The sequence below is a fragment of the Engraulis encrasicolus genome, chromosome 18 (genome assembly GCF_034702125.1).
Source record: "Engraulis encrasicolus isolate BLACKSEA-1 chromosome 18, IST_EnEncr_1.0, whole genome shotgun sequence".
NCBI classification, from domain to species: Eukaryota; Metazoa; Chordata; class Actinopteri; order Clupeiformes; family Engraulidae; genus Engraulis; species Engraulis encrasicolus.
This window is the reverse complement of record NC_085874.1, coordinates 27,471,451-27,486,450: the sequence shown is the minus strand read 5'-3', so window position 1 is coordinate 27,486,450 and position 15,000 is coordinate 27,471,451. Positions and strand designations below refer to the sequence as shown.

Here is a 15,000-nt window from a genome sequence, read left to right as displayed (position 1 = left end):
GAGAGAGAGAGAGAGAGAGAGCATCATCCATCCTCACATGAAAACCAGACAGGCTGCCATGCTCCAAGCTCTCTTCTGCATCCTCTTCTGCATTGCTGTTGAGGTCAGGCACCATAGTGACTGTACGCAGGGACGCTGACAGCTTTCGCTGGGCCCAGGACAAAGTCATCTGAAAGTGCCCCACTACCCAATACATACAATGTAACGTATGGGGACCCAATTATGGACCCTATCTCTCTGGGCCCTGGAGAATTTACCCCTTTGTCCCTATCTGTCGGCAGGCCGCCGCCGGACTGTACGTAACCATGTGCCAACTTTTTACATGGTGATGGCAGCTACAGTATTGTGACTGACACTGTGGAGACGGTTACCATGGAGTCGGAACCCACAAGTGTTTTTTCGAGATCCCTGTTTGATTGACGAGAGAGAGAGCATGTAGCGTCTCTCTTTCGCATTCTATTTCTCTCTTATTCTCTCTCTCACTCCATTCTCTTTTCTTTCCCCGCACAGCGTCTACTCATTCATGTCCAGACTTGTCCACACATATGGCAGCCACAGCCACACCGCTAGCCTTAACCCATTTTGTCCTAAGCCCTTTTTGGGAAAGGGTGCCCTCTTCCTATAAAGTCCTAAATATCGCAGCCTCAGAAGCACATACAAACATGAAATGAGTTACATTTAAAAAGCCAATACCCTCCCCTTGCATTGTAATGTGTTCATTCAGCTCTAACATACCCACATATTTAATAAAACAGCTAAAATCTAAAAATCCTGAAAAACCTGTATATGTGTCTCCAGGACACAATGGGTTAAAAGGAAGGGGCACATGTACGCACGTCTCATTGTGTACTGATTTTTGTGTAAACTTTAAGTTTTCATGCTCGTGTTAGGCTTCTCATGCAACCGGTGACGTACAGTATGGGATAAGTCAAACTTCATGTGTGTGCAGAACGCATCAAACTTCATGTGCGCGCGCGTGTGTGTGTGTGTGTGCACGTGCGTGCACATGTTGTGTAATAGAGTGTGTGTGTGTGTGTGTGTGTGTGTGTGGGTGCATGCGTGTGTGTGTGTGTGTGTGTGTTTGTGTGTGCACGTGTGCATGCACATGTTTGTGACAGTGCGTGTGTGAGTGCGTGTGTGGGTGCATGCGTGTGTGTGTGTGTGTGTGTGTGTGTGTGTGTGTGTGTGTGTGTGTGTGTGTGTGTGTGTGTGTGTGTGTGCTTGTGTGTGTGCGGGCACCTGTTTGTGATAGTGTGTGCATGCTTGCATGTGTGTGTGTGTACATCTATAGCTGTAACTCACCTTCAGGGTAGCAGTCGAGCACTCCGTAGTCATTGAGCATGGGTTGGCCCTGCTCGTCCATGGCAAAGAAGTGGCCGGGCGGACACGTGGGCGTCAGCTCCGTGGTCATCTCCGTGGTGGTGGGGACGGTGGTGGGCTCTGGTGTGGTGGTGGTGGTGGTGGTGGTAGTAGTGGTGGTTGTGGTTTTGGGGGGCCTGCCGGAGTCCCGTCCACTACCAAACAGGGCCACACCATCCTGGTTGACCAGCGGCGTGCCCTGCAAATCTGTTGAAGAATCATAAACACTAAAACTCAGCACAGTGCTTATCAAGCATTTACACAATTACTGTCATTTTTTCGAATCATTATTTCACACAATCGACAGCTGACTCATTGGGAGTCATATACAGTGCAGGACTAATCCAGTGGAAAATATTCCAGCACAAAACATGCGTGTGTGTGCGTTGCATGTGTGTGTGCGTGCGTGCGTGCGTGCGTGCGTGCGTGCCTCTGTGTGTATTATGACACGCCCCTTTAGGCAGTCCGGAACCTGGTCACGTTAGGTGCCCATAGCAACCTATTAGGGCCAAAACATACCAAGGCGGAACGGAACGGTCCCGGGACGAACGCGGTCTTTCTGCTTAGTTTTGGCCGGCGTGTTTTTCTCTGCCTTTCACACTGACAGCGTCGGCGTGCGTGGCCAGTCCTATTCAAAACCCTCCCCACAGCCAAAGCTAGCATGCTACTTTGCCATTCATTTGAATGAGACACCGCCGGTCGCCGGCGTGAAAAATACGCTCGAGTTCTATTTTCCAAATGCAGCGCGGCGCGGAGCCGGCTCCCGCACCGCTGACGCTCGACTACCGCCGGTTGGTGTGTAAGGACAGATATGTTTCAATGTATTTTCACCGACGCCGGTAAAAAACGCGGCCGTTCCGCGACGCTTTACTGGCCGGGTGTGTAAGTACTCTTACATTGGCATATCTCTATATACTTAACGAATCTCTGCCGGTACTATGGTGGTCAAATACATACCGAACACAGTGCGTCCATCTCCCCCGAGGACCACCCGGTGAGGATGGCCCTGGGAGTCCTTCAGCACCTTCCCCTCGTGGTTCATCAGGACACCCTTGTCCAGGTCCACCACCTGCCAGTCAATCACACACATTGTTTTAATTTACCGGGTACATTTAATTCAGAATTAACTGACTTTAATTCTGAATAAAGCTTAATTCCTTGCTTTGAAAACCTCATGTAAACACCTCTTAATTTGAAATGAAAGAAAAGATCAAAGTAAACTCAATGGAACTATTTAATTCTGAAAAACATAATGTAAACACAGTGAATGCCCTAAACAGTGTTTTTCAACTACCGTGCCATGGCACACGAGTGTGCCGTGAGATATATGACTAAATGAGAGAAGCTAAATCTATGAATGTCAGAAACAACACATTAAGTAGTGTTTTTTTTATATTTGTTTTATAATATTTGTGTGTGTGTATGTGTATGTGTGTGTGTGTGTGTGTGTGTGTGTGTGTGTGTGTGTGTGTGTGTGTGTGTGTGTGTGTGTGTGTGAGATTCAATCTGTACGATGTGAGTGGACCCACCCATGTATTTCCATCAGGTCCAGTGATGTATTTGCGACCCTTGGACGTGATCTTCCCATTCGATGTTGTTAGATTTGGCCGTCCATTCTTCCCAGCTTTAATGACATGTGGGGAAAGATGAGCAGGAAAGCTAACTGACCCAAAGGAATCCCTTCAGGGTCGCAGTGGTTAAACACTAATAAAAACTTACAAGCTTATTATGAATACTAAAAGCGAATTATCTGTGAGACAAAACAAACGAGTAAAATGGAAACCTCTCAGTTGCACTGTAGTTCTTGGACTTGTGACCAGGTCCACGGAAAGCTGAAACACAGACAGCTTGGGATAGTGTTACCTTACCTTGTCCATTGCCGGGCTTGAAGCCATTGACTGGAGGTTTTCCTCTGAATGAGTTATCAGGCCGGCTCGGGTTCCGTAACCTGGAACCAGCCACAGCACTCCGCACGACGGGGGAGTTCTCCCCTCCAGGAGTCTGCCTGCCCAACGAATGCGATTCTGAGCCTGAGGACGAAGTCCGTCCGTCTGAAGCGTCTTCCTGTGATGGCTTACGAACCATGCGGGAAGAGTGAGAGGGGTAAGAGGAGGCAGCTGCGGAGGAGTGTGAGGACGAAGACTCTGGATCTGATCCCACTTTTGTATGCTGCACTGGTGATAGCCTGCCAGCAAACCTAGACCCACCGTGTCTGTTTGACGACACAACAGGGGATCGTACCCTTCCGTTTGAACCCTGGAAGGGTCGACGGGAATCAGTATGACCCGAATGTAGCCTGGTCCTTCGGTCACTGATATCACCAGCGTTCTGTACAAAACGAACAGTGGTGGTGGGAGCAGCAGTAGTAGTTGTGGTCGTTGTAGTAGTTGAGGTAGTTGTCTTAGGTGCTGCTGTTGGCTCGGCCACTTTGTCATAACTATAGTCGTCATAATCATAATCATCGTCCTCCTCATGGTCATTATCAATCTGTTTGGGTGTGTGTGCTTCTGTCCTTGTGCTGGGGGGCTGGGGAGACATGGGGGAAACACTGTCCCTGTTGTTTTGGACTGAGGGCTTGATAGGGGTGGTATCGTCCACCTTGTGCTTTGAAGGGTACAATGAAGAGGCTGTCCTTGTTTTGTCCCCACTATCCACAGTTTCAGAAACTCCAGAACGAGAGGGCGTTCCTCTTACAATTGGCCTCCGGTTCCCCACAGACGAGGAGCTTGTTCTACTCCACGGAACCCTGCCATCTTGTCTCGGTGGGTAACGATGCACAACTCCAGGTCTGGAATCCCGACTTGTCTCTGCTGGCATTACGCCTCTGCCGGGAAGAGAGGAGCTAACGGATGGTGACTGTTGTTGCGTTGAGGACGCAGAACTGCTGCCTTGTTTATTGTCCTCCTCATCTTCCTCTGCTTTGGCATCAGCATCCTCCTTCACCATGGAGGAATGCGAGCCGCCTGTTTCATAACCGGCTGCTGGCTCCTCAGCTTTGTTTGTCTGACTATGTGTACCCTGGTGATTTTCCCCATCACTATCTTGTGGATTTATAGTGTCTTGGATACTTTGAGTTGGGGAGTCTGCTTTGTCAGTGCTCTGGCTGTCTGAGGAGGTGGGACTCACTTTTTTAGGACTTTGTCCGTGTGGTGTTGACTGAGACCCAGTGGAAGATGGCGTGGACGCTGACCCTGCACCTGGTTTGCGCCTATTAGCAAGGATATGGCTCCATCTGGAGGGCAGGCTGACCTTTCTACCGTTAAGCATAACTGAACCGGAACCAGTGAAACGACCCGTGGATGAGCCAGTTTGAGTGTTCACAGATTGACCAGACCTGGAGGAGGGTGATGAAGAGGATGAGGATGAAGAACTGGAGGTGGAGGAGTCAGGCGGAGAAGAGGATGAGGTAGAAGAGGTTGAGGGAGAAGAAGAGGAAGAGGATGAGGACGAAGATGTAGAGGACGAGGATTCTTCCTCTGGTCTGGTGTCTTTGGGTGTGGGTTTTGTGTGTGTGCTTGCAGATGCTCCTGTTTGTGTGTCCTTTTTGTCTGGATATCCAGCCGTGTTGCTGTCCCTTCGTACATCAACAGACTCTGGGGCTGAAGGTGATGCATTAGATGAGGTTGATGGAGAGGAAGGGGAGAAAGAGGAGGGGGAGGAGGAGGAGGGGGAGGAAGAGGAGGGGGAGGAAGAGGAGGACCCACCATTGCGCACCCTAGACCGGACAACAGGGTTTCGTGTAAATGGCCTCCTGGGATATCCTGAAGCCTGGCCATTGGAGGTGCGGCGGGGAGAATTCCCTCCTGGTCGTGAAGGGTCCTGGTCGGTGGATGGACGATGGCTTGTGCCCCCTCTCGATGGGGAAGATTCCTGGGCTGTTGAGGGGTGATGGTTTGTGTCCCCGCTTGTTTGTGACGACTCCTGATCTGTGGAGGGATAATGGTTAGAATCCACTGTCGATTGTGAGGATTCCTGTTCTGTATTGGGTTGATGATTAGAGTCCCCTCTCTGTCGAGAAGATTCCTGGTGTGTGGAGGGGAGATGGCTGGAGTCACCTCTCGATGGAGAAGAATCCTGGTCTGTAGAGGGACTGCGGTTAGAGTTACCTCTCGATCGAGAAGAACCCTGATCTGTGGAGGGACTGCGGTTAGAGTCACCTCTCGATCGTGAGGAATCCTGGTCTGTGGAGGGGCGATGGTTAGAGTCACCTCTTCGTCTAGGAGACCCTTGATTTGTAGAGGAGCGATGGTGTGAATCCCCTCGGGGACGAGGAGACTCCTGGTTCTCCTCATCTTCACTCCGTGAGGGAGACGTGTTTCTATCTGCTGATGAACTTATTGAAGGCTTACTGTGGTCCGGCTTCTGTACTGATGGTGTTTTAAAGGGTGTCTTGAGGGGTGTTTTGTGGCCACGTGTGTAATGTGGGTGATCTTCTGACTCTGAGAGTGTTCTGTCACTGCTATGTGTGTCTGTGTCTCCAGTATCCTGCCTATGGTCTGGGCTAGAAGGCTTTATGTGATGTTGTGTGTGATCTAAATCATGTCCTGCTTTGGAGGGTGTTCTATGATCTGGCGTGCCTGAGTCCAGGTGATCATCTGATGTCGAGGGTGTTTTAGGGTAGTCCTGGTGTTGGCCAGACTTGGACGGTGTTCCACGGCTGTGCGGATCTGAGTCTGTGTGCTTGCTCTCCTCCTCCTCTTCCGTTGCCTCGTTCACAGCCGTCTCTTCTTCCTGTTCAGGGGCATTGATGGGTGTCTCCTCATCCGCAGTTCTATCTCCACCACGCCCCCTGGGTCGGCTTGACCCTTGACCCCTGGACGAACCCCTGACGGAGTCGAAGATGCTGTGGTAGGATCTGGTCTGGGTAAGTGGCCTTGTCCGTCGGCTAGCCGTCGGAGAGGCCGTCGTCGGCCGAGTCTCTGGCGCAGACGTCACCGGTGTAGTGGTTTCCTGGTCATAGTCGTCATAGTTGTAGTCGTCCTTTGGCGCATCTGTTGCGACGATGCTGGGCTTGTGTCTGTCCAATGTCCTGGAGGGATGACTGGATGACGAAGCTGAAGTGCTGGCTAGCAGAGAACACAATGGACATTATGTAGGCAGCTGTTCAATCGACACTCATGGATAAAATAGATGCCAAATCAATTGTAGACTATGTATTGTACTACTATGTAGCCTACAGTTCGATATACTTTTAAAATAAGTTTAAGGTGTTTACTTTCAGTACTTTTGGTACTAGTCATATACTTGTACTTTTCTTTAAAGTCCTTCAAGTATTATTTTAATGTCTGTCCTACAATAGTATCAACTGACTGGTAAAAGTTGAGAACAAGACACAGCAAGGCAGTTTTTCTTACTTGGCATAGCCACACTGAAGGCTTTAGTCTGTGGTCCTTGGCCTCTGCGGTTGACAGCACGGATCTTGAAGATGTAGCGCTCGCCGGGCTGCAGTCCATCAACAGTGGCTGATGTGGTGCTGCCACGATACGTGACAGACTTGGCTCCGAAGGGCTTCAGTGCCGGGGTGTAGGACAGGATATACTCTATGACGGGGGGAAAACGAGGATAAAACACGAGAGTGACACAAATGCCTGTCAAGGAAAACAGAGGCTGTCACGCCAGTTTTAAGACACAAGACTGGGAGAGAGAGACCCACACACACAGAGAATCCTAAAAGAGAAAGAAAATGAACAATAAAATGAAGACTGCTGAGAGTCTCAGACTAATTAGAAAGGAAGTGAATGACAGATTTAAGAGACAGAGATAAATTAATGATATTGGCTATTTCAGAACACTAGACACGTTGGTTCAGAGAGACAGAAGAAGAGAAGATAATGAGACTGAGAATGGCAGTTTAATTCAGAAAAAAAAACTAAGAAAAGCAACTCATGCCATTACTGGAAAGCATACCAGAGAGACAGAAAAAGAGACACAGCAAAAGAAAAAGATAGAGAACGAACGAGCAAGTGAGAGAGAGAGCGTGTGAGAGATAACTAATTAGGGTAACTAGCCATGGCAAGGCAACACAAGCCGAAAGGAGTGAGAGATCCCCACTGCTGGCTGAGGGAATGAGTCCAAAGATCCCAACAATTAAACTGTCATCAGGGAAGTTTCATTGGGCATTTTGCACGACTCTATGGATTCATCTGGAACACCCGAAACACTAAACATAGCCGCTCGTCAACTAACTATGCGCCAGTGGCACTCATTTTGTTCCGCTGTACTAGAGTCTGACATGTGCTCATATTCCAGTAATTGCTACTGCCTTGTGTGCTTTGGACACGAGAGATCTAGAATGAGAGCGAGAGAGAGAGAGAGAGAGAGAGAGAGAGAGAGAGAGAGAGAGAGAGAGAGAGGGAGAGAGAATGGATGATGTAGGGGGAAGCCTGAATCATGGCTGGTCCAGTGAGTGGATGTGTCCACAATGGTGAGGTCATCCCCTGGAGCCCCATGACTGGCCGCTCCCCATGGCTCAGAGCATCTGATGACTGATTGGGCTACTGTGAACAATGAACTAACCAAGCATCAAGGCTACTGCACAATGGTACAACGGAGTCTTTTGACGAATGATTTGTTCAGCCTATGAAATGGTTGACCCTAGTGGCTGATGCCCTTTTTGCCTCATGGGTAATTCCAGTGGAAGGCTTAGTAAGGCTAAAGCTGGGCTTACACTGTGCGACTTTTGCCCTGATTTGCACTCGCACGACTTTTTGAGAATCGTGCCGATTTCTTGCTTAATTGCAGGTCAATCGTGAGTCTCGCATCATGCAGTGTACATGGGGTAACGACAAGCGATTTTGCCTCATGATCCTGCAATCGCAGGGTCGCAAGAAAATCAAAACGGTTTGAAATTCTGGTCGTGGCTGGTGCGTAAATCGCACAGTTAAAGCAGTGCTATGACCCGATTTGACACGTAACATGCACAAATTAATAGTGCCGTGCGATTCGCTGTTGAGCGCAACCTCATCTCCACCACAGGTGCGCATGTTCCCTCCTCTGCAGACCGGGGAAACATGCCGGTCGTGTCGTACAGTGGAAGCATTTCGCTCGCATCTGACTGTCGGCTCGTGTAGTATGAGGACGTGAGTCATGAGCAGTGGACTTTTAAACAGTGAAATTCCATCGTGCAGTGTGAGCACAAGCTTAAGACCCACGAGTGAAAATATCGCACAGTGTATGCCCGGCTTTAGTTGTGTGTGTGACCAATGCAAAATGCAAAGTGAGGATCAATTCTGCCCTCCTAAATGGGTGTGAAATTGAAGGGTTCCTCAAAGAACATTTAGGGGTTCTTCAGTTTGACACTGTGGAGGAACCCCTAAAGCAGGGGTGGGGAGCTGTTTTCATTCGAGGGCACTTTATTTTTTTACAAAGTCCTCCAAGGGCCGTACTATGAGCTCAAACCAGGATTTCCCCCTGCACTTTAGGCCTATATTGAAGATATACCACCATAACAAGTAACAACAGATCCCACCTTCACTAGGTCCCTTGAAAATATATGTAACTTAATTGTATTGCAAATGTCATTTCTAAGATTTCTTTATAAAACATTTCTTGTGAAACATTGAACATTTCTGTATAAAAAGAAGACAATTCACACACTTCAGGTCTATTTTTGTGCAAAGAAGCTTTACTGTGTGTGCAGATTGTCTTCTTTTTATACAGAAATTTCTACAGAATCCTGCACCTTCTAAACAGATGTGCGGTGACCTATCACAACTTAAGAAAAATTAAACATTAAAACTATATCGGGGGCCGGATAAGACAGCTTCAAGGGCCATTAGCGGCCCGCGGGCCATAGGTTCCCCACCCCTGCCCTAAAGGTCATCAGATGACCACACCAATCACCAATTGGTCCATCAGAGAGCCTTTCGGGCTTCCCCCACAATAGCAACTGAGGGTTTCCTCGAGCAACCATGTAATTGTCACAGTAGCCCAGTTTATACTGCGGGCCATTGGCCCAGGAACTTAAGCCCAGGAACTTAAGCCCAGGAACTTAAGCCCAGCCCCTGTACCAGTTTATACCGTCTGGGCTAGGCCAGAACTGGGCCAAACCAAGAACTGCTGTCTAGGTAACAGTCCCTTCTCAACTATCCACCTGGTGCTTACAGGTCATTTTTGAATGGGTTATCAGTTGGCCTGCAGTATAAACGCCCCAGGAACTCTAGCCCTGGGCTTCAGTTCCCGGGCTTCAGTTCCCGGGCCTAAGTTCCAGGGGCCAATGGCCTGCAGTATAAACTGGGCTATTGTGGTTGAGGTGAAGGCAGAGGAGCTGACTGCAGGGGCCTGCTGCTGTACCTCGAATCCTGCCGTTGGGCTCTTCAGGGGGGTCCCAGGTTGCCGTGACGGCGGTCCCCTTCCCCCTCAGCGGCTTCACCTGGAAGTTCTCTGGAGGTCCTGCAGGAGCTGCGGTGGCGAGAGCACGGAGGAAAGAAAAGAGAGAGGGAATGTCACGGAGGACAAGAAAAAACAAAGAGCTGAAAATTGAACCATGATGTGAGCAATGTAGAAAGGACGGAGTGGAGCCCCTTTCCTCCATACATGAGAGAGAGAGAGAGAGAGAGAGAGAGAGAGAGAGAGAGAGAGAGAGAGAGAGAGAGAGAGAGAGAGAGAGAGAGAGGCAGAGACAGAGGAAGGGAGAGAGAGAGAGAGAGAGAGAGAGAGAGAGAGAGAGAGAGAGAGAGAGAGAGAGAGAGAGAGAGAGAGAGAGAGAGAGAGAGAGAGAGAGAGAGAGAGAGAGAGAGAGAGAGAGAGAAGGTCGTAGTGGGGGTGCTCCAGTGGAAAGAAAACACAGCACATGGCCATAAGTTCCCCAGCAGTCAGGGGGATGCATGAGGTCATCATAACATTTCAGCTAGCGCAGGCCCCCGCCGGCACGGCAGCCATTACACATACACAATTATGACACCACACATGGAACACAGTCGACAGGGCACTGTATGTGTGTGTGTGTGTGTGTGTGTGTGGGGGACTGTGTGTGTGTGTGTGTGTGTGTGTGTGTGTGTGTGTGTGTGTGTGTGTGTGTGTGTGTGTGTGTGTGTGTGTGTGTGTGTGTGTGTACGGCGGGGGTGACTGTGTGTGTGTGTGTGTGTGTGTGTGTGTGTGTGTGTGTGTGTGTGTGTGCGAGTTTGTGTGTGTGTGCAAGGCTGGACTGGCCATCTGGCATAGCTGCCATTTCCCAGTGGGCCCTGCACCCTCGTGGGCCCCTGTTTTCAAACATGTAAAATAAAGGGAAAATAGGGGCCCACAAGTGAGTCAGTTTTGCACCACTAATATATATATATTATATAATTATATATTAAAGCCAAAAGTGCCCTGGTCCTATTTCTCCCCCTGTCCAGCCCTGTGTGTGTGTGTGTGTGTGTGTGTGTGTGTGTGTGTGTGTGTGTGTGTGTGTGTGTGTGTGTGTGTGTGTGTGTGTGTGTGTGTGTGTGTGTGTGTGTGTGTGTGCTTGTGTGCATGCGCATGTGTGTACTGTATGTGTGCATGTGCAAGCCTGCACATGCGATTGTACTGTGTGTGTCTTAATGTGTATCATTGCCCTGTGTGAGTGAAACAGTCTGGCCCTCAGTGCCCTGTGTGAGTGAGTTGAGAGTTTGGTCCTGGCCATACGTTGCAATTTAGCATTAAAAGTAATTTGCCATATAATGAGCGGTAGTAGTAATTTCCCATGAATCACACCTTGGCGGCGTGGTCTGCTCGGCTATTAAGCATTGCAGACCCCGAGTGGGTCAGAAACAGGGCCAGGCTCCATGAAGTAGCTAATGCGTAGTGAGGGTAATTAAACGCTCACACGTGCGAACATGGAGCATGTAGGCTACAGAAGGTAGCCTGATTATCATCGACTTTCAAATCTCTTCGAGACTTGGTCTGACCAAAAGCATAACAATTAAAGGTGAGTGACTAATAAGTATCCACCTAGCCTTCTAAAATGGCATTTCATGTACCGGTACTTACAGTATATTTTCTTGTATTTTTTTATTCTGTATGTATATGCACTTCTCACTTGTGTAAGGGTTTTTTCTTTGTAAATACTTTTCCCTGGGTGTGGACTTAATGAGTAACCGATGAGAAGGACCAATCGCCTATTGCCACACCGCATAGGCCTGCACCTGTCAAATCAGGGGATACCAGATAACTGGGTTCCTCTCTCTTCAGTACTCATGGACTCTGATGAAGATGGCTTGCCATCGAAACGTTAGTCCCTAACATGTTGTGCACTTGAATTAAAAAGAAAAGCATCCCATCTGAGCTGCTCCGGTGTCTTCTCTTCGTTCAAAATTAAAGGTGGGGTTGCAGGTTAACCATCTCAAGAATATGTGCTATTATGACATCAAGTTGGGGGCTGTCCAGGCTCTATATGAGTCTATGTAGAACCTGGGGGAGTTCCCCAACATGATGTCATACCTGCAACCCCACCTTTAACATTTCCCAAATGGCATTTCCCAAACCTCCCTTGATTTGCTAATAGTTGTTTGCTTGCAAACAAAGTGGGAGGAGTTCCCGATTTTTCGGGAGCTCAGAAAGTACTCGCATTGCTCTTGACCTGACTAGTACGCTGAAGGTGTTGCGTCAGTAGGAGGGCACGGCCTGGATGACAGAAGGAGCCACTGTCTGCATCTCAAAGTCAAGGATCCTGGCCTTGCTAGGATGTCACACGCTCAGTGAGTGGATACTCCGCAGAGTTCACCAAAGAGTCTCCAATCACTGGGCGTTTCACGTCCTACCAAGACCAGGATCCTTGACTTTGAGATAGAGCCACTGTCTGTCTTTCAGACTTGCAAGGTGTTTTGAACTGAAACTTGTAAGAGGGAATCATGGTGCAGTGCAGTCATAGAAACCAACATCAGGGGCTCTGGCTGAGGCATCAAAATATACATTGCTGCAGGAGGAACTGTAAACTATGCTCTGTATCTACAGTAAATAACTGTAAGTATGGTTTGGATGAACGTGTCAGATAAGTGTAATGTAAAGCAAGTGACTGGCACATGGCATTACATAGCCGTTACACCATTTGCTCCATTGTACCTAATGAGATATATAGACTGTGTTGTTACTGAAAAAAACACTGAAAACTTGACAAGGACCCACCACACACTTGATCCAACCAGTGCAGAGTTAGCTGATCGTAAGACAAGTACACAGGTCTGCTGGTTACTCAGATAAGTTACTTGTGTTGGAAGGAAACTGTGTTTCTTTTTTTTTACTTTTACTTTTGACACCTCTGAGGGTGAATTGAATATAGGCAAACCCCCCCCCCCAGAATGGTCTTGAATGGCACACACACACACACACACACACACACACACTCACACACACACACACACACACACACACACACACACACACACACACACACACACACACACACACACACACACACACACACACACACACCAAATCACCTGACTCGGGCGTCCTCTGGAATACGGAGGTGCTCCACTTGCCCTGGTTTTCCCTGGTGGAGATGCGCACGGAGAACTCGTACATGCTGTCAGCGGCCAGAGTCTCCACCGTGAGGCGCCGCTGAGTCGTGTCCCGGTACTCCCAGCGTGCAGACTCGCCCTTCTCGCGGTACCGCACCGTGTATTGCCTGCTCTCACACACACACACACACAAACACACACAGATACATACGGTATGAATACACACATGTAGGCACATTGTTCACACACTTTTGATCTGTTGCCTGACTTGGGTTTCAATTCTGAGGTAGGTCACAGTAACAGTAACAGCATTTCCAAGGAAACATTGAGCCCATTTATATGTACATCAATAAACCGTTTACAATCAGAGTTATCGGTTTATTAGTGCTCATGTAACCTGAATAAACAGTGTATAATTATCGGTTTATTGCAGTTATCGGTTTATGAGAATTCTGATTCGCAGAGGTAGGTTTTTGGATAATAAACTGATTTCTCAAGACATTTATCAAGCATAATCTGGTTATTATTGTGTTATTGACGTTCTAGAATGATGAGTAGCCAACCACAAGCCTTAATTCTAGCTTCGTGTCACACACTTGAGTGGGACACAGGCAACCGACAGACTGCATGTAAACAGCAATAAACAGTTTACTCCAATAACCTGTTTATTCCAATAACCCAATCATTACGGCAATGTAAACAGGCTCAGTAAGAGGTGAATTATCCTGTATTTCTAATACCTCCAGATGTACAACGATCATTACCAATTTGCCTAGTTACGTACTGTACATGCAATCAATCATACCATAGTGAGTGTGTGATACTTTGAAGCATCTAGTCCATTCTCCAGCCAAACCCTCCCAAACACAAAAACACACTACAAACCCCCATGCCTGAATGAGGTCAGAGGCATGAAGATGGGAATGAACAATTCACCTTTTGGCAAAGGACGCGCTCAACTTCTTAGAAAAACGAAAGTCTTTGGGTGCGCGATAAAATGTATCAACTTAAGGAAGAAAAATCCGTACTCACAAACTGCGTCTCATTATTTATTTATATTACCACCATGTCCAAAAAGCAAACGCGTTTCGGCTATCAAGCCTTCATCAGTGCGTGGTACACGCAGTTTGTGAGTGCAGATTTTTCTTCCTTAAAATGAACAATTCACCAACACCAACATGGTGGCTACAATAGTTGGAGATGCCTTCTCCTAGACAGGTTTTCCAAGACTCTCACATCATGGCCATCCCTAGGGAAATGTGACACTGCAGACCCTCGCACTCAATGTCACTACTTTGTTAAAGGGGTAAAGGAAGGGGTCTAAACCAAAAACCCTGGAATATCCTGCCTCATTAGAACTGAAGATGCTCCTTGGATGAGGAGCGAAACGCCATTCAATCCCTAATTTAATAATCCCAAAGACGGAATCCAGGTGCTCACAGCTAAATCACTTGAACTACAGTGTAAATGACCTAGCCATGCTAATCTAGTGTAGTAGAGCCTATGCTCAACACTATGGCTGAATCTCAAATGGTGCACTTGTGCACTTTAGTGTTCATGTTTCAGTGCGCATGCCGTATTAGTTACGCACTGAAACATAGTGCCCGAAGTGCACAAGTGCACCATTTGAGATCCAGCCCATGTTACTGTTAAAATGTATCAAGCTAAAACGGGATGACTTGGATTTTTTTTTTTACTGCACTGAGGGAATCTGTGCACAGGACAATGACCCAGGACATTTACTGCACTAAGTATCTCTTAATACAGGATCCTATTCAATCACATCATACCAAATGAAAAGCTCAAATTTGGCAATAGGCAGTACATTTTCAATGAGCAGCATGCTCTTGCCACAATCTTACACAGTGCACCTTTAAGTCAAGTTGCATCAAAAATACATCCATATTTTTATTATAGCATGTTCGCTGTGTTGTGGTGTCTGCTGTAGCCAGAAGCTGTTATGGCAGATAGATAACTCTTTGACTTAACACATCAGTTTCAATGTAGCAGTGCTCCAGGACAACATCTGCCTTCTCAGCAGGCTTCAGGTCTGCTGACAAGACAGCTCTCCTCTGCTCATCCCAGCCCAGCTCAGCTCTACATCTTCTCCTCCCTCCTTATCCAAGCCCCTCTCCTCTCCTCTCCTCTCCGCTCCTCTCCTCTGCTCTCCTCTCCTATCCTCATCCAAGACCCTCTCCTCTCCTCTCCTCTCCTCTCCTCT

The 15,000-nt window shown here is 48.0% G+C and overlaps 1 protein-coding gene across 2 annotated transcripts in view; it reads right to left on the bottom strand.

The window, feature by feature from the left end:
* fndc1 (fibronectin type III domain containing 1) overlaps window positions 1-15,000 on the bottom strand; it is a 108,619-nt gene that overhangs the window by 34,964 nt on the left and 58,655 nt on the right. For both annotated transcript variants that reach the window (XM_063223372.1, XM_063223371.1), the window contains 7 exons: window positions 12,759-12,946; window positions 9,652-9,759; window positions 6,714-6,899; window positions 3,228-6,425; window positions 2,889-2,983; window positions 2,317-2,428; window positions 1,303-1,566 (listed from right to left, as the gene is read on the bottom strand). In XM_063223372.1, coding sequence (XP_063079442.1) covers window positions 1,303-1,566; window positions 2,317-2,428; window positions 2,889-2,983; window positions 3,228-6,425; window positions 6,714-6,899; window positions 9,652-9,759; window positions 12,759-12,946 — 4,151 coding nt within the window. The remainder of the gene's footprint in view (window positions 1-1,302; window positions 1,567-2,316; window positions 2,429-2,888; window positions 2,984-3,227; window positions 6,426-6,713; window positions 6,900-9,651; window positions 9,760-12,758; window positions 12,947-15,000) is intronic.